Source organism: Balaenoptera musculus, chromosome 19 (genome assembly GCF_009873245.2).
Source record: "Balaenoptera musculus isolate JJ_BM4_2016_0621 chromosome 19, mBalMus1.pri.v3, whole genome shotgun sequence".
Classification (NCBI taxonomy): Eukaryota; Metazoa; Chordata; class Mammalia; order Artiodactyla; family Balaenopteridae; genus Balaenoptera; species Balaenoptera musculus.
Window position 1 is genome coordinate 1,544,846 of NC_045803.1, and position 25,567 is coordinate 1,570,412.

The window sequence follows — 25,567 nt, forward strand, 5'->3', positions numbered from 1 at the left end:
TTTTAAGTGTTCAGTTCTGTGATATATTGGGATCTCCAGTGAAATAGAACCATCTGTGTATGTGTGTGAACGCGTGCATTTTGTGTAGAGACAGAAAGGAGAGAGATTTTTAAAGGAATTAGCTGATGTGATTGTGATGGCCAGCAAAGTCTAAAATCTGCAGGGTAGGCCAGCAGGCTGGAGACCCAGTAAACAGTTGCAGTCAAGACCAAAGGCAGTCTGCTGGTACAATTCCTTCCTTTTGAGGTCATCTTTTTATCATGTAATCCTCAAACCAGGTGGCTCTTGAGAAAATGAAAATTTACAAAGGTCAGCAGGCATTATAGACCAGGAAATCAAAAGAACAGTTTTAGAGTGAGAGCTAGGAAACAATCACAGAGGCCACTGTCTGGTTGTATTTTTAAAGTCCCAATGTGCACAATGTACTTAATGAAAAATTTAAGATAATTGTATCTGAATTTAAGTCTTTCTGTTTCATAAAGTTCATGACAGTCAAAATTTAGAGATTTGAGGCATTAAGAGAAGATACTTAAAATATCTAAATGTGCCTATTTTTGTGTAATTTTAGACATATGAGTTTTAGATTCTTATGAAGAAATAAGTCAAAGACCCTAGAAATGAAGAAAAGAACAGATAGAGGGACTTCCGTTTTCTGTCCTGTAAGAAGCTGGAAGTTACCACTCCATCCTAACAGCAAGTAAAAAGCTGAAAATACTGAAAATCAACAACTCTTATTAGGTTCATGAGAGCAGTCTTGAGTTCTATTTTATATTTGCTGTGCCCGTTGCCAATTTGTATAGTCAATCTCTCCTACCTAAAAAAAGAAGATATCCACAATAGTGAGATTTCTTGTTTTCTTAACTGGTCACATGTTGAACTTTATTTTAATTTTCACTCATTGTCCATCACCCATCCTACACCTTTGTCTTTGCCAGACCTTCAGCTAGGCAGAGGTTTCTTTGTTTTGGTTTGCTTTTTAATTTGGTGGATGAACCAAAAATTCAAAACCAGAATGGTCCGACTCTCCAAGGGATCCTGCCTTCATCGTGTTGTTGCAGGTTTATTTTTGGACATGGATTTACTGTCACATTCCCTGGATAATGCCCCAGATTCCGTACATTGTGCTCCAGGAGTCCATTGAGAGCAGCAACTCAGGTTCCTCTTGGTAAAAAAGAGTAATCATCATCACCTGGGCAGTAGAGCATTTCCCTTTTTTCCTAAGTGGCATGAGGAGCCCAAAATGACCAATGGCTGCCTCATATTCCAATTCAGGTTTATAATATTATTCTTCTGGTGGAATTTTTCTCCCTTAAAGAAAAAGGCCTCCCAACATGCAGAATTTACCATTGAGGGGATGAGTAGCAGAAATTATTTGAGAGGGTTATTAGGTATAATAATGTGGAAAAGTAGGCTTGCTAGATTTAGTAAACAATATCTGGCCCAGTAAATTTTGGATTTTTCTAACTCCCTATGCACATATACACTGAAATAAGAGGAAAATGTTGCATGGGACATACTTATATAAAAATCATTTGTTGTGTTTCTGAAGGAAATTATAACTAAGTTTCATACCTCTTTAAGTATACTTACCTGGTAATTTGCTTCTCCTTAACTTTTCCTTGTTTTGTAGTATTTGTTTATAAAATTCCTTGTAGTTACTCTCTATATTCCATTTAATTTGTTTCATAGTTTCCAGGGTAGTCTCATCCAATTGATTTGATTCCTTTGTCCACTGAACATTCCTCATGGAGACACAGGCTATAAGTAGCATTGTGAGCTGGAGGACAGATGATGCTGTACAGTGTGGAAGACCACTACAACTTCTCCTTTGATTTTTAAAAATCTTTTTTACCCACATTCTTCTTAATAACAATCTTATTTTATCGTCTTCTTTGCTAGTAGTGGAAAACTTATATCTCTCATGCTTAACTGTTATTACATGCTGTTTTATAGTTGACTGTGCATCATTTCCAGTATTGATGGAACAATTGCACTGTGTCAAGTTTTTGCAAAGCATTTCAAAAAGCGGACTACAAGAGACTTAAGGCAGCCTGACAAATCAGTATAGGAAACGGGACGAAAATCATTAAATACAGGAAATATCCTGTATAGACAGAACTGGCCACCCTATTGCAGGTGTGTCTCATGAACCTACCACTGTTCCTGAAACTGAGTAGGGGTTTATTGAACACGTGTTAGAGCAGTAAATACACATGACATTATGGTTCTCCTATTTATTTTTTACATTTCCAGTAAGTTCTTCAAAATGTCATTTCGACCCTATCTCTCCAAGTTGCTAGAGTCCAACGTTTTCAAATGTGAAACGGAAGCACTGTTTGGAGATAAAACCCTGAGTGTGGCCAAGGTTCTAGCACAGCCACAGGTTCAATTTCATTCTATGACTTTTTCAGACGTCTCTGTCTCTCACTCCCACTTCACTGAGATCTTAACTTTCTTTCGCCTGTAACATACGTTTCTCTGCAATTTTTGTCAATTTCGTTGCATAACTACATAATCATTATCGTTAACTTTTTGTAATATCCATTTCGTAAGAATTTTCAGAGATAATTTCAACTCCCTGTGCATTCATTGTTGCTGCAATTTCAGGTGGATTGCTAAATCAGTTTCCATAAAGGAGATGAGACCATGGAATGCCAAACCTTTGTTTCCCAGGTAAGATGCCCCCTTTGCACATGGGCTTCAACGGTTAGAAGGTCACCCGCTATCTTGGCAGAAAATGGCATGTGATTATTTGCTCTCCTTTACAGACAGGTTTCAGATTTTAAAAGAAATGGAAAATATCTCAGATAGAGAATAATAAATATCTCAATAAATTTTACTTGCTAGGTCAGAAAGCAATCAATGATTATCAAGGCCAGAAAGATATCCCTCTCCAACTCTCCTTTATGCCCTGTCTTTTCTTGCATATTGAAGGTCATGAAACATCTTCCAAAACTTCAGTCAACATGTCTTTGACAAGCAACAAGATAGCTGATAGTATAGAGGGAACATACCTCAACTTAATAAAGGCCATAAAAACCTACAGCTAACATCCTACTCAATGGTGAAAAGCTAAAAGCTTTTCCTCTAAGATTAAGAACAAGATAAGACAAGTGACTTGCCACTTTTATTCAACATAGTTTTGGAAGTCCTAGCTATGGCAACCAGAGAAGTAAAAGAAATAAAAGGAATCCAAATGGGAAAAGAAGTTAAACTCTCACTGTTTGCAGATGACATGATACTATACATAGAAAATCCTAAAGACATTACCAGAAAACTACTCGAGCTCATCAATGAATTTGGTAAAGTTGCAGGCTACAAAATTAATACACAGAAATCTGTTGCATTTTTATACACTAACAATGAAAGATCAGAAAGAGAAATTCAAGAAATACTTCCATTTACCATTGCATCAAAAAGAATAAAATAACTAGGAATAAACCTACCTAAGGAGATAAAAGACCTGTACTCTGAAAACTATAAGATGCTGATGAAAGAAATCGACGATGACACAAACAGATGGAAAGATTTACCATGCTCTTGGATTGGAAGAATCAACATTGTCAAAATGACTATACTACCCAAGGCAATCTACAGATTCCATGCAATACCTATCAAATTTAAAAATGGCATTTTTTACAGAACTAGAACAAAAAAATCTTAAAATTTGTGTGGAGACACAAAAGACCCTGAATAGCCAAAGCAAACTTGAGAAAGAAAAACGGAGTTGGAGGAATCATGCTCCCTGACTTCAGACTATACTACAAAGCTATAGTCATCAAAACAGTATGGTACTGGCACCAAAAACAGTAATATAGATCAATAGAACAGGATAGAAAGCCCAGAAACAAACCCATGCACCTATGGTCAATTAATCTGTGGCAAACGAGGCAAGACTATACAATGGAGGAAAGACAATCTCTTCAATAAATAGTGTTGGGGGACTTCCCTGGTGGTGCAGTGGTTAAGAATCCACTAGAGACATTTCAGCTCCTGAAATGAGTAGGGGTTTAGAATTGGTTAAGAATCCACTTACCAATGCAGGGGACACAGGTTCAATCCCTGGTCCGGGAAGATCCCACATGCTGCAGAGCAACTAAGCCCGTGCGCCACAATTACTGAGCCTGTGCTCTAGAGACCACAAGCCACAACTACTGAGCCCATGTGCCACAACTACTAAAGCCCACTTGCTCTAGGACCCGTGCTCCACAACAAGAGAAGCCACTGCAATGAGAAGCCCATGCACCACAACAAAGAGTAGCCCCCACTCGCCACAGCTAGAGAAAGCCCACGCAGCAACAAAGACCCAACACAGCCAAAAATAAATAAAATTTAAAAAAAAATAGTGCTGGGAAAACTGGACAGCTACATGTAAAAAAATTAAAGTAGAACATTCTTTAAGACCATACACAACAATAAACTCAAAATGGATTAAAGACCTAATTGTGAGACCAGACACTATAAAACTCTTAGAGGAAAACATAGGCAGAACATTCTATGATATAAATCGCAACAATAGCTTTTTTTTTTTTAAAGATTGATTGATTGATTTATTGCTATGTTGGGTCTTCGTTTCTGTGCTAGGGCTTTCTCTAGCTGCGGCAAGCGGGGGCCACTCTTCATTGCAGTGCGCGGGCCCCTCACCACCGCGGCCTCTCCTGTTGCGGAGCACAGGCTCCAGACGCGCAGGCTCAGCACTTGTGGCTCACGGGCCCAGCTGCTCCACGGCATGTGGGATCCTCCCAGACCAGGGCTCGAACCCGTGTCCCCTGCATCAGCAGGCAGACTCCCAACCACTGCGCCACCAGGGAAGCCCGCAACAATAGCTTTTTGATCCATCTCCCAGAATAATGGAAATAAAAACAAAAATAAACAAATGGGACCTAATTAAACTCAAAAACTTTTGCACAACAAAGGAAACCATAAACAAAATGAAAAGACAACCCACAGAATGGGAGAAAATATTTTCAAATGATGTGACCAACAAGGAATTAGTCTCCAAAATTTACAAACAGCTCATGCAGCTTAATATCATCAAGATAGACAATCCAATTAAAAAATGGGCAGAAGACCTAAATAGACATTTCTCCAAAGAAGACATACAGATAGCCAAGAGGCACATGAAAAGATGTTCAACATCATTAATTCTTAGAGAAGTGCAAATCAAAACTACAATGAGATATCACCTCACACCAGTTAGAATGGCTATCATCAAAAAATCCACAAACAATAAATGCAGGAGAGGATGTGGAGAGAGGGAACCCTCCTACATTGTTGGTGGGAATGTAAATTGGTGCAGCCACTATGAAGAACAGTATGGAGAACAGTATGGAGGTTCCTTAAGAAACTAAAAATAGAGCTACCATATGATCCTGCAATCCCACTCCTGGGTATATACCTGGAGAAAAACATGGTCCAAAAGGATACATGCACCCAAATGTCCATTGCAGTGCTCTTTACAATAGCCAAGACATGGAAGCAACCTAAATGTCCATTGACAGAAGAATGGATAAAGAAGATGTGGATGTGGTACATATATACAATGGAATATTACTCAGCCATTAAAAAGAATGAAACGACGCCATTTGCAGCAACGTGGATGGACCTAGAAATTGTCATACTGAGTGAAGTAAGTCAGACAAAGACAAATATCGTATGATATCACTTATATGCGAAATATAAGAAATGATACGAACGAACTTATTCACGAACAGAAACAGACTCACAGACTTAGAGAATGAACTTATGGTTACCAGTGGGAAGGGCAGGCAGGGGGGACAGACAGGGAGTTTGGGACTGACATGTACACACTGGTATATTTAAAATGGAAAACCAACAAGGACTTACTGTATAGCACAGGGAACTCTGCTCAAAATTCTGTAACAGCCTAATTGGGAAACGAATTTGAAAAAGAGTAGATACACGTATATGTATACTGAATCACTTTACTGTACACCTGAAACTAACACAACATTGTTAATGAACTGTACCCCAATATAAAATAAGAAGTTAAAAATAAAACGTCGGGGATTGGCTCTCAAAGTGTGTTTGGAGCTAAAATGTCTCTATTTACACAGAGCTAGGGAAAATTCCAGGGGTCACTGCCTGTTACCCAATCAGCACAGTGATTGGATAAATGTCATGGAAGGAACTATTTTAGAGAATCCAAATAGATTCAGTTTCCCATGGAAACTCCAATAGGAGAAACCATGATTTATTAAAGAGGTCTCCACATTGGTTTGGTAGTAGATTTTCTTTATTGTATTTTATCTATTTTAGACTTTATGGGTTGCATTTTCGGGGGAAACAGATTGGTTTTCCTGATCTAGGGAATTTTTTCTCATTGCCTGGAGAGTTTGAGGGAGTCAGAGAATTGAGATCTGATAGTTGTAACCGAATTGGGTTACCTAATCTTTTTTTCCTTTTTTCATGAAATAAGTCTTAAAAGACTTTTTGTCTAAAATCAGCTGATGAGCTAAAGTGTGAGAAGAACCTATTTAGGAGTAGGCATTTAGAAAACCAGAGGTTGTACACCAGTGGGGAAAAAGAATGACGCCTATCAATTTAGGAAACCTTCCTTTTTCTGAATACCTAAGGAAGCAATACGCGAACAAGTATAGAGGGTACAAATCTCAACGAAATAAAGACCACATAGACAAAAACACAGCTATTATCTACTCCATGTAGAAAATCTTGGAGAAGGAAATACACAGAACACTCTTTGACAGAAATGTATTTGTTTATTTGAAATTTAAATTTCACTGGTTATCCTATGTTTAATCTGGCCGCCCTACCTGGAGCATCCTATTTTACAAATCACGCCTAACATGAAGACAATCAGCAGTAGCCTCAGTTTCATGCTGAAGTACTAAAAGCCAATGAGACATGCATTCACTGGAAGAAAAAGAACAACACAAAGCAAAAACTTATAAGAAAATAGGCTATATAAAGTAGAAAACAAAAGCCAAAGGGAAAATGAGTCATCACCCAAGGATCCTCCTAAGTTCTTCACATGTCATCCATCCTTTGTATCTCAGAAGTGACAAATCATCCTGAATTTCCTTCTTGGAGCAGAAGGGACTTGGACCTGAGGGCAGAGTCCTGGGTGAGTCTTTTTTTTTTTTTTTTTAATTTATTTTTGGCTGTGTTGGGTCTTCGTTGCTGCGCCCGGGCTTTCTCTAGTTGTGGCAAGCGGGGGCTACTCTTCGTTGCGGTGTGTGGGCTTCTCATTGCAGTGGCTTCTCTTGTTGTGGAGCACGGGCTCTAGGCGTGCGGGCTTCAGTAATTGTGGCACGTGGGCTCAGTAGTTGTGGCTCGCGGGCTCTAGAGCGCAGACTCAGTAGTTGTGGCGCACGGGCTTAGTTGCTCCACAGCATGTGGGATCTTCCCGGACCAGGGCTCGAACCCGTGTCCTCTGCATTGGCAGGCGGATTCTTAACCACTGAGCCACCAGGGAAACCCCTGGGTGAGTCATTCTGAATGTGTTTTCTGGTGGCGTTTGAAACTTCCTAGCTGACGGAAGGCGCTGTGACACTCGGGGCACATGTACGGTTTGAGCCCAGAGTGGGTGCATTGGTGAACCTTGAGGTTCCATCTGTGGCTGAAGGCTTTGTCGCAGTGCTCATATCGGAAAGGCTTCTCCTTGGTGTGGGTCCTCTTGTGAGCACGCAGCGTGGAGTTGTGGGTTAACTTCTTGGGGCAGAGATCACAGCAGTATGGCTTCTCGCCTGTGTGGATACGCTTGTGAGTTCACAGGTCGGAAGACTGCATGGACCCTTCGGCACAGATACTGCATCGAAAGGGTCTCTCTCCTGTGTGTGTCCTCTGGTGAAGGATAACCTGAGATTGATAAGGAAATCTCTTCTTGCATACCCTACATTAATAGGGTGCCCGTCCCTTGGCTTCTTTTCCCTCAGGAGGACTGGTTGGTCCCACTGTGCTAGGTGAAACAACAGAATGGGACCCAAATTGTCCTGAGAAATGTCCTTTGTCCAAAGATGTGGCTCCTTCTTCTTCTTTTTTTTTTTTTAATAAATTTATTTATTTATTTATTTATTTTTGGCTGCGTTGGGTCTTCGTTGCTGTGCGCGGGCTTTCTCTAGTTGTGGTGAGTGGGGGCTGCTCTTCGTTGCGGTGCGTGGGCTTCTCATTGAGGTGGCTTCTCTTGTTGAGGAGCACGGGCTCTAGGCGCACAGGCTTCAGTAGTTGTGGCACACGGGCTCTGTAGTTGTGGCTCGCAGGCTCTAGAGCGCAGCCTCAGTAGTTGTGGTGCACGGGCTTAGTTGCTCCACAGCATGTGGGATCTTCCCGGACCAGGGCTCGAACCCGTGTCCGCTGCACAGGCAGGCAGATTCTTAACCACTGCACCACCAGGAAAGTCCCTGTGGCTCCTTCTTGATGCACTTCTTGGGAACTGGGAATGTTGGCCAGTTTCCTTTTGAAACGTCTGAGACCCCTTGGAGAACCTCTTCTGTATCCACTCTTAGTCGAAACTTCTCCCTCTGGAACACAAGACGAAAACATTCAGCATCCACATTTGAAATATCAGTTCCTTCTTGGGGATTCTTGCCGCCCTCTACCCTCCCAGAATGTGCTGAAAGAAGAGATTCAGCACACAACATTTAACAAGGAGCATTTTCCGTGGTGCCAACCTCACTGGAACCCAGCACTGATGTTGGCTGAGGACTTCCCATCAACCAAAATACCTAAGAGTCTAGATTATGAAACACTCTGGAAAGGTGATGATGGAGAAGTTTGGCATTAGAGAACCAGCTCCCCACTGCCCCCCACAAGGAATGGTAATGCTGGGTACCCAGCTCCGTGCCACCATTGGAAGCGAGTCACTAACTCCTCTGGATTTCAAGTTTTTATACTCACCACGACGCTTTGGAAGTTCAAGCTCTTGAGACTGACGGGTTCTTGTCTCTTCCATGTATTCCATCAGGTCCTTCTCCAAGTTTTCCTTGGGTGTCAGACCCTCTAGTTCACCTGTTTCAGGAATGATCTCTGGCAGGAGACTTTTCTGGTCCTGTCAATGGGCAACCAAGCAGAGTCAATAACTCATCCATCTTAGCCCATAGAAAGCTCTGTCTCCTCTTCCCTCATCCCCCTCATATCCTAGTCTAAGACTCCAACTTTCCAAATATCAGTTTGGGGGATATACCCTGACTTCTTCTGGGCCACGCTAACACCCCGATTGATAATTGTCTCCTAATTCCCAAGTCTGTCCTTAATCTATACTGACCACATCTTGCAATCAAGTCCGGATATCACAGTTGGCACTGTGAATTCACTACACATACGTCTCTCCAAGTCATCGCAGATTCTCTCTGCCCCTGACTCTGGAGCAAAGGACTCTAGGTCCAGGTCTCCCGACTTCAGCACATTTTGATACATTGCCTAGATTTGTCTTTATGATGAGAGTTGTCCTGTGAATTGTATGATGATGAGCAGCAAATCCCTGGTCTCTACTCACTAGAAAACAATAGCATCCCCCACCCCCATCCCCATTTGGACAAATCAACTGTCTCCAGACATTCTCCAATATCTTCTGAGAGGTAAAACCACTCCAGTTGGGAACTCCTCATTCAACTCAAGGGATTGACAATATTCCAAAATATGAAGTGTCTCTGAGGAAAACGACCATGGGGAAACAGCTGTCAAAGCATTCACCCGTGACAAATTGACCCAGCACCATCCCATTGAGACAGGATTTCTTTCTCCTCACGCTTATGGCCACAAGCTTTCATGGCGGAGGGACAAAGATGGATGAGTCTTCATTCTCACACTGTCTTGAAAATGTCTAGGAACCAAATGCATCCATGGGAATTCATGGAGTCAATGGGTCCATTTGTGTCCTTTGCCAAATCTACCAATTACTCTAGCAGCCACGCCCATCGGAACCTCTTTTACCTTCTCCCAGACTCTCTCTAGGGATCGGCGCATCACACACTCACCTGCCCTCTTGACAGTTCCTTGGCTCTTGCCGGATTCTGCAGCTCTTGGCTTACCTGCTGGCCATTCTTTGGAGGTATCTCACTAACAAGGGATTGGGGATCCCTGGGTAGGTCTTTCTCATCGTTGGTGTCACTGAGCTCAACTTCAAACGTCTCAATATCCAAGCTTCGCACAAGATATTCATCTCCTTGTATGCGAACTGTAGTCTGTGAGGGAAAAACTAAATTGAGATCGGTCTCCTATAAGACCTGGAAAGTAGCTCTCAAGGCATCCGATGACATCATACCACACAAGCGTACTTTTTTGTTGTTTAAAAGATCAATATCTCTCAACGATGCCCAATACAAACTCTCAGCCATTTGGGAATCACTGATTTAGAGTCAATCACTCAGGTCCTATCTTGTTCAATCCCCAGCTTGCAGATCCCACCCCACCTCTCCCTTTCCCATACCAATCACAAGGGTCCCACTCACCCATTTCTTGGGTTTCTGATTACTTCTTAGCATGTCCTCCATGTCTTTGCAACTCTGCACTCCACTCTCCTTGACTAAGACCTGGCACTCCAGCAGCATGCAGATCATAAACTGCTCCAGCACTAGCTTGTCCATCATCTGCTCCTTTGTGTGAAGATCTGGCCTCAGCCACTGATGGCAGAGCTCACAGAGTCTCCTCAGATCCTGGACGGGGTCGGATTCCTCCGAGCTGCTAAATGTTCTGAAGCGAATGTGCCACGTCTCCCAGTCACAGTCTGGCTTTTCCATAAGTGTGTGTTGGCATGGCACAGACACTGGTGACTCTGATCTAGGGCCTTTGGGGAGTTTTCCGTGACCCTGGAAAAATGTCTGGTCCTCAGCCATATTGATGGAGGAATTTTCCAATAGGACTCTGAGCAAACGCTTCTAGAAGCTGGTGCCCAGTTGACCCCTATGGAAAGGGATTTCCTCTGCTTTTCCTCTGCAAAAGAGTCACGTTCAGAAGGCTGGGGACAAAAACAAACAAACAAACAAAAAGAATGAACCTGATGTCTTTCACTTTATTCCACCCTTCCATCTCTCCTACATCCCTCATCCCAGTACTGGACACCACTCCCCCACTGTTTCAATATTTGATACCGGGAACTATAATCCATTCTGTTATTCTTCTGACATCCACCTTTGTAGGAAAACAAAAAACTATCTGGTCAAAAATGTCTATAGGGCCGCGGTTCAGAACCCTTGCTGAAAAAATGAACCACACCACACCACACCAACGTGTGTGGAAACATTCTTCTCATCTCACAGAACAGTTCAACAATCAACCATAGTTAATGTGGGGTTTGAGGGAGATCCATTGCTTTCACAAGGTCTCTGAGCTAATGCAGGGTGAATAGGAAGCCAAAGCTTTCTGAAGCCCGCCTCCATCTGTCCTGATTTCTAATCACTCTCTTTAGACATTCCCGCTTGTCACTTACCCCTTCGAGCCCTCTTGCCTTCAGTCTGCTCAGGTCGGGGACTGGCTCTCAAAGTGTGTCTGGAGCTGAAATGTCTCTATATAGAGCTGGGGGAAATTCCAGGGGTGCATTCCCATAACCTAATCATCCCAGTGACTTGATAAAGGTCATGGAAGGAACCATTTTAGATAATCCGGGTAGATTCAATTTCCCATGAAAACTCCAACAGGAGAAACCTTGATTTATTCAAGAGGCCTCCATATGGTTTGGAGGGTGCTGGAGGAAAAGGAACCCTCCTACACTGTTGGTAGGAATATAACATGGCTCACAGCCACTATGGAGAAGAGTGTGGATGTTCCACAAAAAATTAAAACTAGAGCTACCATATGATCCAGCAATCCCATTCCTGGGCATAATTCCAGAGAAAATAATAATTGGAAATGATACATGCACCACAATGTTCATTGCAGCACTATGTACAATAGTCAAGACATGGAAGCAACCTAAATGTCTATCAACAGATTAATGGGTAAAGGAGATGTGGTATATATACACAATGAAATATTATTCAGATAGAAAAAAAGAATGAAGTAATGCTATTTGCAGCAACATGGATGGACCTAGATATTATCATCCTAAATGAAGTCAGAGAAAGACAAATATAATATGATATTTGTGGAATCTAAAAAATGATTCAAGTCAACTTATTTACAAAACAGAAACAGACTCACAGACATAGAAAACAAACTTATGGTTACCAAAGGAGAAATATGGTGGGGAGGGATAAATTAGGAGTTTGGGATTATACACACTACTATATATAAAACAGACAACCAACTGTTACAATAACTTTGTAAATAACTATACTTCAGTATAAAATAAAAATTAAAAAGAAGAAAGTAGGTGATTAGACCCAAGTTCAGTTTGATAACAGATACTAAACGTTTTTAAAACATCTTCTAGCTACAACCCTGTGGTTTCAATATTCCCCCTTGTAATTCTAAAGCCATTTCCAATTCCAACCAATGCTTGCTTTACAAACACCCTTACATCTTGACTGCTCCAATTGTAATTCTTGACAAACAACTTATGGAACTAACTGTGGCCTTCCGTTTTTTGCCTTTATAACCTTCCTCCATTTTGTAGTCCAGGGGAACTCAATTCAAGTGCTTCTCGAATCTGTGTCTCCCAGCTGCAGTCGTAACAAGCCCCAAATACATGCTTCTTTCTTTCATTCAGGCCTTTGTTTCTGAAATTTTGGTTAACACTCATAACACATAAAAGTATGTAATTGACTATGTTGTCATTAGTTTTTACTCTCCATCTCCTTTGACTGGAACGTCAGACTCATGAGGGCAGGCATCCTTGACATTTTGGATATTGATGTGTCCCATGCAGCCAAAATAGTACCTGGAATGGGATAGGCACTTAATGAGTGTTGGTTAAGGAGGGAATAAATATGATGGGACAGATACCTGTTTGTTTTTAGCTTTCTGGCAAAGCTATCTGCTGTCTTTGCATGTCCCCTCAGGCTGTACTAAAAAAAAAAAAAAAAGATTTAAATATATAATGAATCGCAATTTAGAAAGCCATTTCCACAGGCTAGCCAAGTTTCCTGTGTAATTACGTGCTCTGCTTCATTCCATCACTTCTCAGACTTCAGTGTTCCTTCAGTCTTCACTGAGATCCTAACCTTGTTCACATGGCCAAGAGCTATTTCAGCAACCACTTCTGAATAACTAAAATTATGGTTGATATCAGCACTTTCAACATTTCACAGATATTTTTCTGAGATAATCTCAAGTCTCCATGCATTGTCACTGCAATTGCAGGTGAAATTATATTGACTCCCCAGCAAGGAAAGTGGATCATGTAATCCAGTCCTTTATCTCTGGGTTCAGATTCCCCCTTTCCAAATAAAGTATGACTGTGACCATAGAGTCACACTCTAGGCAGAAAGCAGCAAGTGGTAAGTCACTCTTCTTTTCAGTCAGGTAGAGCTTGGCTTCTAAAAAAGAACTGGGGCTTCCCTGGTGGCGAAGTGGTTAAGAATCCGCCTGCCAATGCAAGGGACACGGGTTCAAGTCCTGGTCCGGGAAGATCCCACATGCTGCGGAGCAACTAAGCCCATGCGCCACAACTACTGAAGCCTGCGCACATAGAGCCCGTGCTCTGCAACAAGAGAGGCCACGACACATGCTGCGGAGCAACTAAGCCCATGCGCCACAACTACTGAAGCCTGCGCACATAGAGCCCGTGCTCTGCAACAAGAGAGGCCACGACAATGAGAAGCCCGAGCACCGCAATGAAGAGTAGCCCCCACTCACCGCAACTAGAGAAAGCCCGCGCACAGCAACGAAGACCCAAGACAGCCATAAATAAATAAATAAATAAATTTATATAATAAATAAGTAAATAAAAAAGAACTGAACACATATCAAAATGTGGAGTAAGAAATATGTATCGATCACTGGATGGGACACCGTCACTGGCTCTACGTTTTTTGTGAGGGAACCAGAGACACAGCACATGGTCCACCTGCTTTTGGCCGCCCCACATCCCTTCTCTGTCTTGCCCGTCATGGCCCTGTCTGGAGTCTTCGCTCGCGTGACCCTGACCAAGCACAGTGAAACTCTTGAGTCTAAAGCTTCAGCCTGTATGTATTGGAAGAGCAATAAGACACTGTTTATTAGACCTCAACTATGTCTGGATGCACTTTGTGTCTGAGCAACACCCTGGTATCATGTGCCCACTTGGTTTTGTAGGTTCGGGGAACATCTGAAATATTATGTCTCTGTACCTCTCTGTGATCAGCACAGACTACATTCCACGCAAATCTGGGTGCGTCCCCTTTAAGAAGCGTGAAACCCCGCCCTGGTACTCAGAGACTAGACACTCCTTCCCAGTCACCCTCTGGGTGAGGCGGAACTTTTCCGGAGGCGGGGAGCACCGCCCCTTGCTAGGGCCTGGAGCGCTGTGAACTACATTACCCGGAAGGCACTGCTCCTGAGCGTCGACCTAGAGGACCGCGTCTGGGCGGGTTTTCCGGCGTGGACGGCGGGCGACATTTTGTAAACTTGGGCCTGTTCACCGGTGGTGAGTTTCGCAACCCTGGGCCGGTGCGAGGTCAGGGAGCCTGGAGGGCGCTGTGCTTTCTGCTCTGAGGCGGGTCTGAGGCTCGGTGTGGGCGCCATCCACCTTGACTCTGTCTCGGGGCCGGGATAGGGGCCGCCGGTCCTGGGCCCCTGCTTCGCCCACAAACTGTGCTGAAGGGGCCGCGCTGATGGATCCGATTCAGGTAAATGCTGCGCCCCCCGGGCCCTCAGCCAACTCTTCTTATTCTGCAGTATTTTTGTTCTTAGCAATATTCTCTTACAAGTGTCCTATATTTATATTTATTTGTCCCGCCAAACCTTGGCTTTCTGAATATTGAAATATTACCCGTGTAGAAAAAAATTGCAGAGAACTTCCCAGTGTAGTTGAATAAGCAGCTCTAAAATTGATATTCGGTCACTGCTCAAGTCAAGAAATGCGGTATAAATAGGACCTCAGAAGCCGCCAGTGGGGTCCTTCAAAACGATTATCCCCATCCCCCAAAAGTTAAGATATTGTCTGATGTTTTAAGTAAGCTTTTCTTTTTAAAAAATTTATTTATTTTTGGCTGCATGGGGTCTTTGTTGCTGCGCGCGGGCTTTCTCTAGTTGGAGAGATGGGGGCTGCTCTTCGTTGCGGTGCGCGGGCTTCTCATTGCGGTGGCTTCTCTTGTTGTGGAGCACGGGCTCTAGGCACGTGGGCTTCAGTAGTTGTGGCCTGCGGGCTCAGTAGTTGTGGCGCACAGGCTTAGTTGCTCCGTGGCATGTGGGATCTTCTCGGACCAGGGCTTGAACCTGTGTCCCCTGCGTTGGCAGGCGGATTCTTAACCACTGCAATGCTAGGGAAGCCGCCTTCTTGCTATTCTTTTTTTTTAATTTATTTTTGGCTGTGTTGGGTCTTCGTTGTTGCACGCGGGCTTTCTCTAGTTGCGGCGAGCGGGGCCTACTTTTTGTTGAGGTGCGCGGGCTTCTCATTGGGTGGCTTCTCGTTGCGGAGCACGGGCTCTAGGTGCGCGGGCTTCAGTAGTTGTAGCATACGGGCTTAGTTGCTCCGCAGCATGTGGGATCTTCCTGGACCAGGGCTCGAATCCTGTCCCCTGCATTGGCAGGCGGATTCTTAACCACTGCGCCACCAGGGAAGCCCTTGCTATTCTTGATAATTTCACCAACTACGTGGAAATTATTCCACGACTGCAGTTAACCTTCGCTCAGTTGTTTTAAAACTTTTTATGAATGGTATCAGGTAAATATTATGATGTGTTTTCCTTCATTTGCACAACATGGCGTGACTTTACTCATGTTTTTCATAGCTGTCTGTTAATTTTTGTGTGTGTGTACAGTATTCTTTAGTATGAATATATGAGTAAAATTTCCTTTTAAATTCTGCTGTTGAAGACTTTTTTTGTTTTTTGTTTTGGTTTTGTTTTGCTTTGTTTTTTGGTCTGCTTTCTGTATTTTTTTTAAAAAAATCTTTATTGGAGTATAATTGCTTTACAATGGTGTGTGCTTTCTGTATTGATAAATATTGCTACTATAGTCATACCTGCTTCTGGGGTATATCAAGCATACAGTTGTCTAGGGTATATGTTAAAATTATTATTGTATTTAAATGAACATTTCCACTTTTTGATCTTGTTTTGCTCCATGTTACTAATTTTAACTTAGGTCTTTGAATGAGATGATTCTACTTAATCTATTCCATAGTTACATTTTAAAAAGGAATATTTTGTTTATTTATTTTGGTTGCACTGGGTCTTAGTTGCGGCACGCGGGATCTTCATTGCGACATGTGGACTCTTCCTTGTGGCATGTGGACTGTTAGTTGTGGCATGTGGACTCCTTAGTTGCGACATGCAGAATTCTAAGTTGTGGCATGTGAACTCTTAGTTGCAGCACGCATGTGGGATCTAGTTCCTCGACCAGGGATCAAACCTGGGCCCCCTGCATTGGGAGCGCTTTACCCACTGGACCACCAGGGAAGTCCCCCATAGTTACATTTTGATACATACTTATTATGTATTAGGTAAACTTACAGTTTTACAGTGTACGTCCACTTAGAAAGTTTGTGCTTTTTCAGTGATTGTACTCTTATAATAATATTTATTTTATTGTTAAGTTTTCTTACTCTGGTGGTATTGGAAAAGAAAATGATTAAGAAATATCTTGTTAAAATACTTGTTTGAAGGGGGACGAAATGAATCATTGTAAGGGTAATAAGTTATAAGGCTTCGAATCCCTTTCAAGGCGTTTAGAAAGCAAGAAGATATTTCCATAGAGGATGGAATAGAGGTCAGGTCCTACAGCTTGTTTCCTTTGTCTTAAGATTATTTTATTTTACTTTACTTTTACTTTACTTTTTTCCCCACCATGCTGCTTGCGGGATCTTACTTCCCAGACCAGGGATCAAACCCGTGTCCTTGGCAGTGAAAGCACGGAGTCCTAATCACTGGTTTGCCAGGGAATTCCCCTCTCTTAAGTTTAAAGTATCAGAAATGACAACCAGTTATCCCAAACTGCTGAAGGGCAAGCACTTTTACTCTGATTCTAGCAACAACCCCTTTATCACAGATTCAGTTTGGATGTGAAGCCAGTAAATGGTAGTTCCATTCTCTATCACATGCGAAAAAAGCATTTAGGAAGTTACAAATAATCTCTGAACATTTGTGGGAAAAAAAACATGGATATATCAAAGAATATGAATAAATGAAAAAAGTACATGTTCTTGAATCCTATTATATAATGTTATAATAATTCAAATCAGAACTTAATCTATGGATTATGTAAGTTGGAATTTTATACAAAACAATTTTTAACATAACCAAAGTAAAATTTGAAAAGGAAGTATAAAAACTCCTGGTCAGCTGTTATGGCCAACTACAATCCACAAGAAGAGAAAAATGTGTTATTGGCAAGGGAGAGGCAGAATAAGGGAATCAAATGCAAGTGTCAGAAACAGAGCTGTACGTGAAATGAGACTTAATTTGGTATTTGTGGCTTAGGGCTCTAATAGTGTTATATATCCTGACACAACCATTTCTTTGCCAACATGATCCTGTATTCTTTTTTCTCATTGGGCTGCAGTCACACTGTCCTCATAGATGGTAGTCAAACACGCCAGACGTGACTCTGACAGAGAGTCTCTGCACTTGTGTTTTCCACTTCTGGAAAGCCTTTTCTCAAGATATCCTCATGATTTTATGGCACAACTCCAAAATACTTTCTGCCCTCTTTTACATGCTTTGTTTTTCCCTTAAGTATTTGTCTTTGCCTGAAATATTAAATGTTTCACTCATTAATCTTCTTTTTTGTCTATGTTGCTGATGGGAATTAATATTACATGGCCCTGGTCTTCCCACAGGTTCCACGTTCAACAGAACCACTTATGAACTCTGCACCGGTGAGTGTAGGTGTCCTGGAAGTATTTTGCTGTCACTCTTCCTGGACTTGGTGGCTGTAGACCCTAGAGAAACCCTCAGCCCAGGTTTCCAAGTCCAGGCCAGAGGTTATATGGACAGATTCCCATTTTGGCAGTCAATGGACTGAGATGTGAAAGGTTGTCTCAGGTATGGGGGTAGTACGTACAAATGTTTGAGGATGAGATTGAGATGGGAGTGTTTTAGGACTCGTAGGTCTCTGTTAATGTCTGGTGAGAACAGAGAACAAGGGGGCCAGAGTCAGGCATAGAATGGTAGCCTGAGAAGTTGGGTTTTTGTTCTGAGAATGATGGCAGATACGGAATTTTTGGAACAGAGGGGAAAAGTGATGTGACTTAGGTTTTAAGAGGCTACCCCTGGCTGCGGTGTGCACAGCAGACTTGGGGAGAGGAAGACAAGGAGATAATCAAGGAGGCTCTTGTAATCCTCTAGAAGCACATTTGTTGTGCCTGGACGAGAGTGACAGATGTGGAGGTAGGAAATACTTGGCTTCTGGATTTGTTTCTTAAGTAGAGGTGGACCAGATACTTTGATGTGGAGGGCTCACAGATGACTCCAAAAGTTTTTTTCCCTTTGCATCTGGAAGGGGGTATGTGCCATGAACTGGGATGGGGAAGTCAGTGGTAGGAGTCATTTTCAGTGAGAATATTAGGAATTGGGTTTTGGCTGTGTTGAGTCTCAAATGTTCCATTGACTCCCAGGTATAGGAAACAACCGGCTGAACATGCAGCGCTAGAGTGCTGGGGGAGGCTTCAGGATGCCCTTATGGGACAAAGGAAGAGACTTGGGCTGTCACAAAGAACTACAAAAGCAGTGAACATCAGCGGGAAGGTAGGCGGTAGGGAAAGTCCAGCGGGTGGCCCAGGTTTTTGTGGGGGGAGTGGCCACGAAATTAATGCAGAGGGAAAGCAGTAATGGAGGTGAAGTAATAGCAAAGTCAGGCTGGTGCTTATTTCTCCTCCTATGCACTCACCAGCCTTTTGTGGTGGAACTTGGGGAGTTTCTGTCACAATGTCAGATGAGTTCACCTAAGGTGTGTCAAGTGGGTGTGGATTTTGAATGGGTGTTATATGGACAAGGTTCCAATTGGTGAAGAGACATAGTGAGGAACACAGAAGTGGAACCTGACCAGGCGTATTTAGATGTGCATGTTTTGACCGAGTTAAAGTTAGGAACAAGGCCTGGTGGGGAAGCCTTCAGAACAGGGCTGGGGAACCGCCAGTGGAGAGTTGGGGTACAGTGGGATCCTGTTGCATTGGCAGGCACTTTCTGATGCTGTGTGCAGAAGGGTATGTGAGGAGGCAGGAGACATGCCAATTTTGTGGGCCGGGTGGCGGTGATGGGGATCTGATGTATGAGGAGTTAGCCAGTGAGTAATACGCATGTGGGGAAGGTGTGTGACCAAATTGCCCCAGAGCCCTCATACCAGGAGTTTAAGAGAGGACGATGAGCCCAAGTTTGTTTGTGTCTAGGAGACGTGATCCTGGGGACTCTCAGGCTGTTGTCTCGCTGGAGAGGGAGGGGGCCCAGAATACCAGGCCCACAGCTTAGATGGCATCTATCTGTCCACCTGCCTGTTGTTGCTGAGAGTTGTGTCTAGTGCTCAAGGAAGTACGAAGAGTTTTTGGGTACCACTGCCCTTTAAGTTAGGGAGCTGGGGAGGATGATGAACCCAGAGTGAGTATGGGTTAGGGGTACTTATGGGGTCCTGGGGAGAGAGGCTGCTTATGTACACATCTGTCCCCGTCATCACAGGGCTCTGTGACCTTTGAGGACGTGGCTGTGTACTTTTCCCAGGAGGAATGGAGGCTTCTTGATGAGGCCCAGAGACTCCTGTACCGTGATGTGATCCTGGAGACCTTTGCACTTGTTGCATCATTGGGTAAGGCCCTCACACCTATCCCAGCATCCTGAGCAGGTCTCTGCCTTTCCCCTTTTTTCCATAGGACAACTCTGTTCTTTTCACAGCTAGACAGTGACCACATCTCTATTACTGCTTCCTTGTCGGCTGTGCTGTGGGTGCCAAGGCTGAGTGAGTGTGTATGCAATCTCCTTTCAGAAGTATCCCCAATACCAGATGCTCTGGAGTTTTCTCAGCAAAGGTTTTCTGGGTCAAATGACTTGGAATTAGTTCAGTGGGTTCCATTAGTCTCAGCCACTCCCTGCTAAGTTGACTCTGTAGACCCATACACCACTGTACTCCTGGCTCTGCCCTCTAGCTAACATTTCCTGGGGCCTCACTATTTCAGGAATTGTTGGGACTCAATGTGGTCAGTGTTTGTGGGGTCCACTTGGCTGTTGCTGTGAGACCCTCCTCAAAGATTTTTTTTGTGATATTATTTTTCTTTCCTGAGGTTGTTTTGGGATTGGTTGTCCCCCTGGGCCAGTACTGACCACTCACCTGTCGTGTCTTTCCCTTAGGACTTGCATTTTCTAGGTCCCATGTTGTTTTCCAACTGGAGCTGGGAGGTGAACCCTGGGTACATGACAGAGTGGACATGACTCCAGACACAGCTAGAGAGACCCAAAGTGGGACCCACCTTGGTGACTGGCATCAGGAGGAGGAAGTGATATCATGGCTGGGTTCAGATCATATCAGGAACACGTCCTGTGCCCCACAGTGTTTTAGGGACAAGGCCTGTGACTGTGTACCTCATTTCTATCTTTCCTACCCATTCTTGATACTTTGCTCCTTCTGTCATTTCAACTCTGAATTCGAACCCAGGATTATCCCTCACCTCTCTGTCTTCCACTCTTTATTGGTCTTCTCCATCCTCACTCTGATGTGCTCTCCAATATTGGCCTACATTAATGTGTCATGAGTTCTCCACGTATCCTTAAAATAGTCCTTGAACACTACCTACTCAGTGACAGATTTTCCTGAGCCTGGACACACCTTTCCACACAGCACAGCACATGTGGCACCAGCAGCCAAGGCCCTGGTGAAAACCGTTCCCAGAGGAGTGGGTTGTGGACCCCAGCTCCTCTGTGTGTTCCACCCCATCCTGTGTCTTTAACCTGGTGAGTCATCCATGTTCTGTGACATGTAGAGGCCCAATACTGCACAGCAGTCCTTTCATAACCTGCCCCAGCTCTCTTGTCCTGAAAATAGTCCCATGGATTTATTCGTTTCTATGTCAGATGCATATTTGTAATGGGGCTGCATCCTTCTACCAAAATTTACATGAAGTTCACCCACATTTCTCTGCTTTCAGGGTGTTGGCATAGAGCAGAGGATGAGGAGACACCTTCTGAGCAGAAAGTTTCTGTAGAAGTGCCACAAATAAATGCTTCAAAGACAGACCTGTCCACCCTGAAGTCCTATCCCTGGCAGAGGTTCTGCCTGTACTTAGAAGGTGGTTTGCATCTAGCTGAGGACCTTGGCACAAACCCTGGTCAGAAACTGTGTGGGGCAGGTGTGAACTTTCACCAGCACAGTGGAGAGGAACTCTTTAGAAGAGATGTGGGTAAGACCTTTATGAAGAGCCACACAGTCCATGCATACAAGAAGTCTTTCACATGCCAGGAGCCTGGGAAGGATTTCCCTGGTACCTCTGGCCTTCTCCAGCACCAGGTCACTCCACAAAAGGACACCAAGTGTGTGGAGGCCTCTCACAATGGACAAAGGCAGTATAAATGCCACGAATGTGGAAAAGCCTTCTGCTGGAAGTCCAGGCTTGCTCAGCACCAGAGAGTCCACACTGGAGAGAGGCCTTATGAATGTGATGAATGTGGGAAAGCCTTTGGCTATAAATACATACTTGTTCAACACTGGAGTGTCCACACTAGAGAAAAGCCTTATGGATGCAGCGAATGTGGGAAAGCTTTTAGCGACAAACACACACTTGTTCGGCACCAGAGAATTCACACTGGAGAAAGGCCTTACAAATGCAGTGAATGTGGGAAAGCCTTCTGCCGCAAATACAGACTTGCTCAGCACCAGAGAGTCCACACTGGAGAGAGGCCTTATGAGTGCTGTGAATGTGGGAAAACCTTCACCCGTAAACCCACACTATTTAAGCACCAGAGAATCCACACTGGAGAAAGGCCTTATAAGTGCAGTGAATGTGGTAAAGCCTTTAGATGCAACTCCAGCCTCATTAAACATAGAAGAATTCACACGGGGGAAAGGCCTTATGAGTGTAGAGAATGTGGGAAGTTCTTTAGCCAAAGCTCTCAACTTATTGTGCACCAGAGAATTCACACTGGAGCCAAGCCTTATGAGTGCAGTGAATGTGGGAAAACCTTCACCACTAAAAGCAAACTTGTTCAGCACCAGAGAGTCCACACAGGAGAAAGGCCTTATGAATGTGGAGAATGCAGTAGAGCCTTCAGCTGTAAACGCATGCTTGTTCAGCACCAGAGAATTCACACTGGAGAGAGGCCTTATGAGTGCAGTGAATGTGGAAAAGTCTTTAGGTACATTTCCAGCCTCATTAAACATAGAAGAATTCACACTGGGGAAAGGCCTTATGAGTGTAGTGAATGTGGGAAAACCTTCACCGCTAAAAGCAAACTTGTTCAGCACCAGAGAGTCCACACAGGAGAAAGGCCTTATGAATGTGGAGAATGCAGTAGAGCCTTCAGCTGTAAACGCAAGCTTGTTCAGCACCAGAGAATTCACACTGGAGAGAAGCCTTATGAGTGCAGTGAATGTGGAAAAGTCTTTAGGTACATTTCCAGCCTCAGTAAACATAGAAGAATTCACACTGGGGAAAGGCCTTATGAGTGTAGTGAATGTGGAAAGTTCTTTAGGCAAAGCTCCCACCTTAAAGTCCACCAGAGAATTCACACTATAGCAAACACTTATGAGTGCAGTGAATGTGGGAAGCATTTTAGCCAAAACTCTACTCTCATTTCACACCAGAGAGTTCACACTGGAGCAAAGGCTTATAAGTGCAGTGAATGTGGGAAACGTTTTAGCCAAAGCTCTACTCTTATTAAGCACCAGAGTTCCCATTGGAGAAAAACCACGAGTGCAATAAATGTGGAGATTTCTTCAGCCAAAACTCCCAGCTTACTCAACACCGAAAAGTTCATGCTACAGAAAGGCATCACCAGTACAGCAAATGTGGAAAATTTTTCTGTCAAAGTCTGCTCTGACTGAGCACCAGAAACTTAACAGCCCAGATGAACCCTATGAGTGCAGTGAATGTAAGAAAGCTTTCAGCTGAAGGTCTAACCTCATCCTCCTTCATCACCAGAAAGTTCATACTGGAGAAAGGCTTTCAAATGAGATGAGAGCAGCGAATGAGCTGTCTCCTTAGTTAATACATCATACTGAATAGGCTCTGTGAGGGAGTCATCAGCTGGAAGCTGAATGCCATACATCTAAACAGCCCTAGTGTGCAGATTGCCTATGAGTACCAGGTTCGTAAGAAGCTTTTAAGGAGCTATGCTGTACTTTCTGACTTTATGTCACTGTGAGTTTCTTACCTCACCCAAGTGGTAGATCCCCATTCTTGGCACCAGTCACCTCAGTGTGATCAGGGTAGGTAGATCTTTGTGCGCTCTTATCCCCTTAGAAATGCATGAATAGCCTGAGCACTTGGGTGTTGTCATTCTCTTTGGTCCTGTCAGGACCAAAGCAGCTTTGACCATGGGAATCCAGTCTGGGTTCTGCTGGTGGCTCACAGAGGTTCAACTTCTTTGGTGGCATTGTCTCATATCATGCTCAGGATAGGTTTTTCAAGGTCCAAGTCACTCTGTTTGGGAACTATTTGCCTCAGTTTGCTCTGCTCTGTACCATAATGAAGACTATTATTTAAGCCACCTTTCATCTTGGGGTTTGTTCACTGTCAGACTGGTGTTGAGAATCATATTGAACTGTCAGGATGATGAGGAACTGGTTTTGTGAGTGTTCCAAACTTCGTATACCTCAATGAGGATAGTGTCATGGCAGAGAATAGTTTTCACTCCAGTTTCTGTCCAATCTGTTGTCCAAGGCCTCCTAGGGTAGACTGCAGGGCTCTGTGGGACTAATGTTGAGTTCTGGATGTCAGAATTTTTGGTGGGTCCCGAGGTCACCTGAGATGAGGACAGTTGTGAGACCCACCAGTGATTTTTGGAGCAGCATGAATGGTTCTCTTTTTCACATGGGATGTCACATCATGCCCCCAGTACTGTTAAAGAGAAGAAATTCTCTAGGTCCAGCTGGAAAAGAGACCATGTGCCATATGTGCCCAAAGTGGTAGGCTGGTGTTCCTGAGTGTTAGATTACAGGCATCAGGTGGGAACCATATTTCGTACAGAAACACTCATGGAATTAATAGGGAGTGAGAGACAAGCAAACAAGAAGGGATGAGCCTTTTCTAAAGTTTCATCCACAAATGTTCCAGTGACTGTGTCTGTTTAGGATAAAGTTTTTGAAGAAATTCTCAGGAGTTCCAGAGCTGTTCCTCTCCTCCTGAGCCCCCAGTCAGTGTCAGACTGAATAATGTAAAGGTTTTAGGAATCAGCATCTGCAAATAATTTATCTCAAGGCCATTGCTGCACAGTGAAAACAATGGGGAATGAGAGTGGAAGTTGTGTAGTCCAGGCATGTGAATTTTAGTACCCAGGCAGAGTTCCTGGATAACTTAAGTGGAAACAACTTTCACTGCTCACCAGTCTTCTTTGCTACTGCTACAGATTCCCTCCCATGGGCAAGGGGAGGTGATGGGGTTAATGTGAGGTTGCCAGAGTTCTACTGAAAAGGAGATGTAGCAAAGAGATTAAGGTTTTTATGTGAAGCCAATTTCTATTGAAATTTAATTAGCTGTATAGTTGGTATGCACTGAACAGAACATACCTAAAATGCACAGCTTGGTAAGTTTTAGTACTTGTAAAGCCACGGAACCATCATCATAACAAACATCTGTCACTGCCATATCTACTTTCTGACATTTCTCCCGGGACTTTCAGGCAACTACTATTGACTGACTTTTCTCCCATTCAATTAGTTAGTGTTTTCTAGACTTTTAATATCATTGGAGCCTGAATGTTTACTTTTGTGTTTGTCTTTTTTTATCTCCATGCATAGTTACTTTGAGAATCATCTAAGTTGCCGATGTGAATCATTCGGTTTTTTCATGATAATATACTGTTTGGATATACCATTATTTCACTGGTATTCATCTGTTAAAGGATGGCGTTTTGTGGTTTCCAGTTGGTCTCTCACAGATAAGCTTACTATTAACGTACATAAAATCCTTTATATGAACACATGGTTTCATTCTAAAATGAATGACTGTACCCAAATGCATTCCCATCGACAGTATGGGAACATTCCAGTTCCCCTCTGTTCCTCACCAGTATTTGGTTGGTACGGTCAATAGTTTGAATATTTCCTGTTTTAAAAGCGTGGAGACATATCTCACTGTGGTGTGATTGCATTTCCCTAACAATTCATGATGTTGAACATTTTTGTGTTCATTTGCCAAGTGTATGTCTTCTTTGACAAAATGTTTGTTTTCTTATTAGTAACTGAGAAGTTAATAAATGTGTTGGAATTTGACTTTTCTTTGGTGACTTTGCTGGGTGGAATAGGTATTTGTACTCACAACATTATTACTACGTATACTCATTATTAAGATACTTCTATTACTTTAAGCCTAGACACTTAATAAAAAAGCCAACCGACCCTTCATTGTTGTGTTTGCCGATTTCCCTGGTAT

At 43.3% G+C, this 25,567-nt stretch overlaps 2 protein-coding genes across 4 annotated transcripts; one reads left to right on the top strand and one right to left on the bottom strand.

The window, feature by feature from the left end:
- Positions 1-7,470: 7,470 nt before the first annotated feature.
- LOC118885349 (zinc finger and SCAN domain-containing protein 5B-like) lies at positions 7,471-10,814 on the bottom strand. Its single transcript, XM_036833971.1, is given in 4 exon segments — positions 7,471-8,015; positions 8,878-9,028; positions 10,011-10,163; positions 10,431-10,814. Coding segments are annotated over 4 exon segments (1,233 nt in total).
- Positions 10,815-14,447: 3,633 nt separating this feature from the next.
- LOC118884690 (zinc finger protein 17-like) lies at positions 14,448-25,407 on the top strand. Of its 3 annotated transcripts, none has more exons than XM_036832469.1 (4): positions 14,448-14,684; positions 17,837-17,875; positions 19,668-19,794; positions 21,128-25,407. In XM_036832469.1, exons 1-4 carry the CDS (start codon positions 14,670-14,672, stop codon positions 23,017-23,019), a joined length of 2,073 nt encoding a protein of 690 aa, XP_036688364.1. In that variant the 5' UTR covers positions 14,448-14,669; the 3' UTR covers positions 23,020-25,407. The 3 variants fall into 3 exon arrangements, with proteins under 3 accessions (XP_036688364.1, XP_036688363.1, XP_036688365.1); XM_036832468.1 differs by lacking the exon at positions 17,837-17,875 and adding an exon at positions 18,614-18,743; XM_036832470.1 differs by lacking the exons at positions 14,448-14,684; positions 17,837-17,875 and adding an exon at positions 19,881-19,944 and having other exon boundaries at positions 19,783-19,794.
- Positions 25,408-25,567: the final 160 nt, after the last annotated feature.

Coding starts and splice junctions, on each gene's coding strand:
- LOC118884690 (XM_036832468.1), top strand. CDS start 18,678: ATGGGACAAAGGAAGAGACTTGGGCTGTCACAAAGAACTACAAAAGCA. Junction 18,744..19,667: donor CAGTGAACATCAGCGGGAAG/GTAGGCGGTAGG, acceptor CCGTCATCACAG/GGCTCTGTGACCTTTGAGGA. Junction 19,795..21,127: donor TGCACTTGTTGCATCATTGG/GTAAGGCCCTCA, acceptor CTCTGCTTTCAG/GGTGTTGGCATAGAGCAGAG.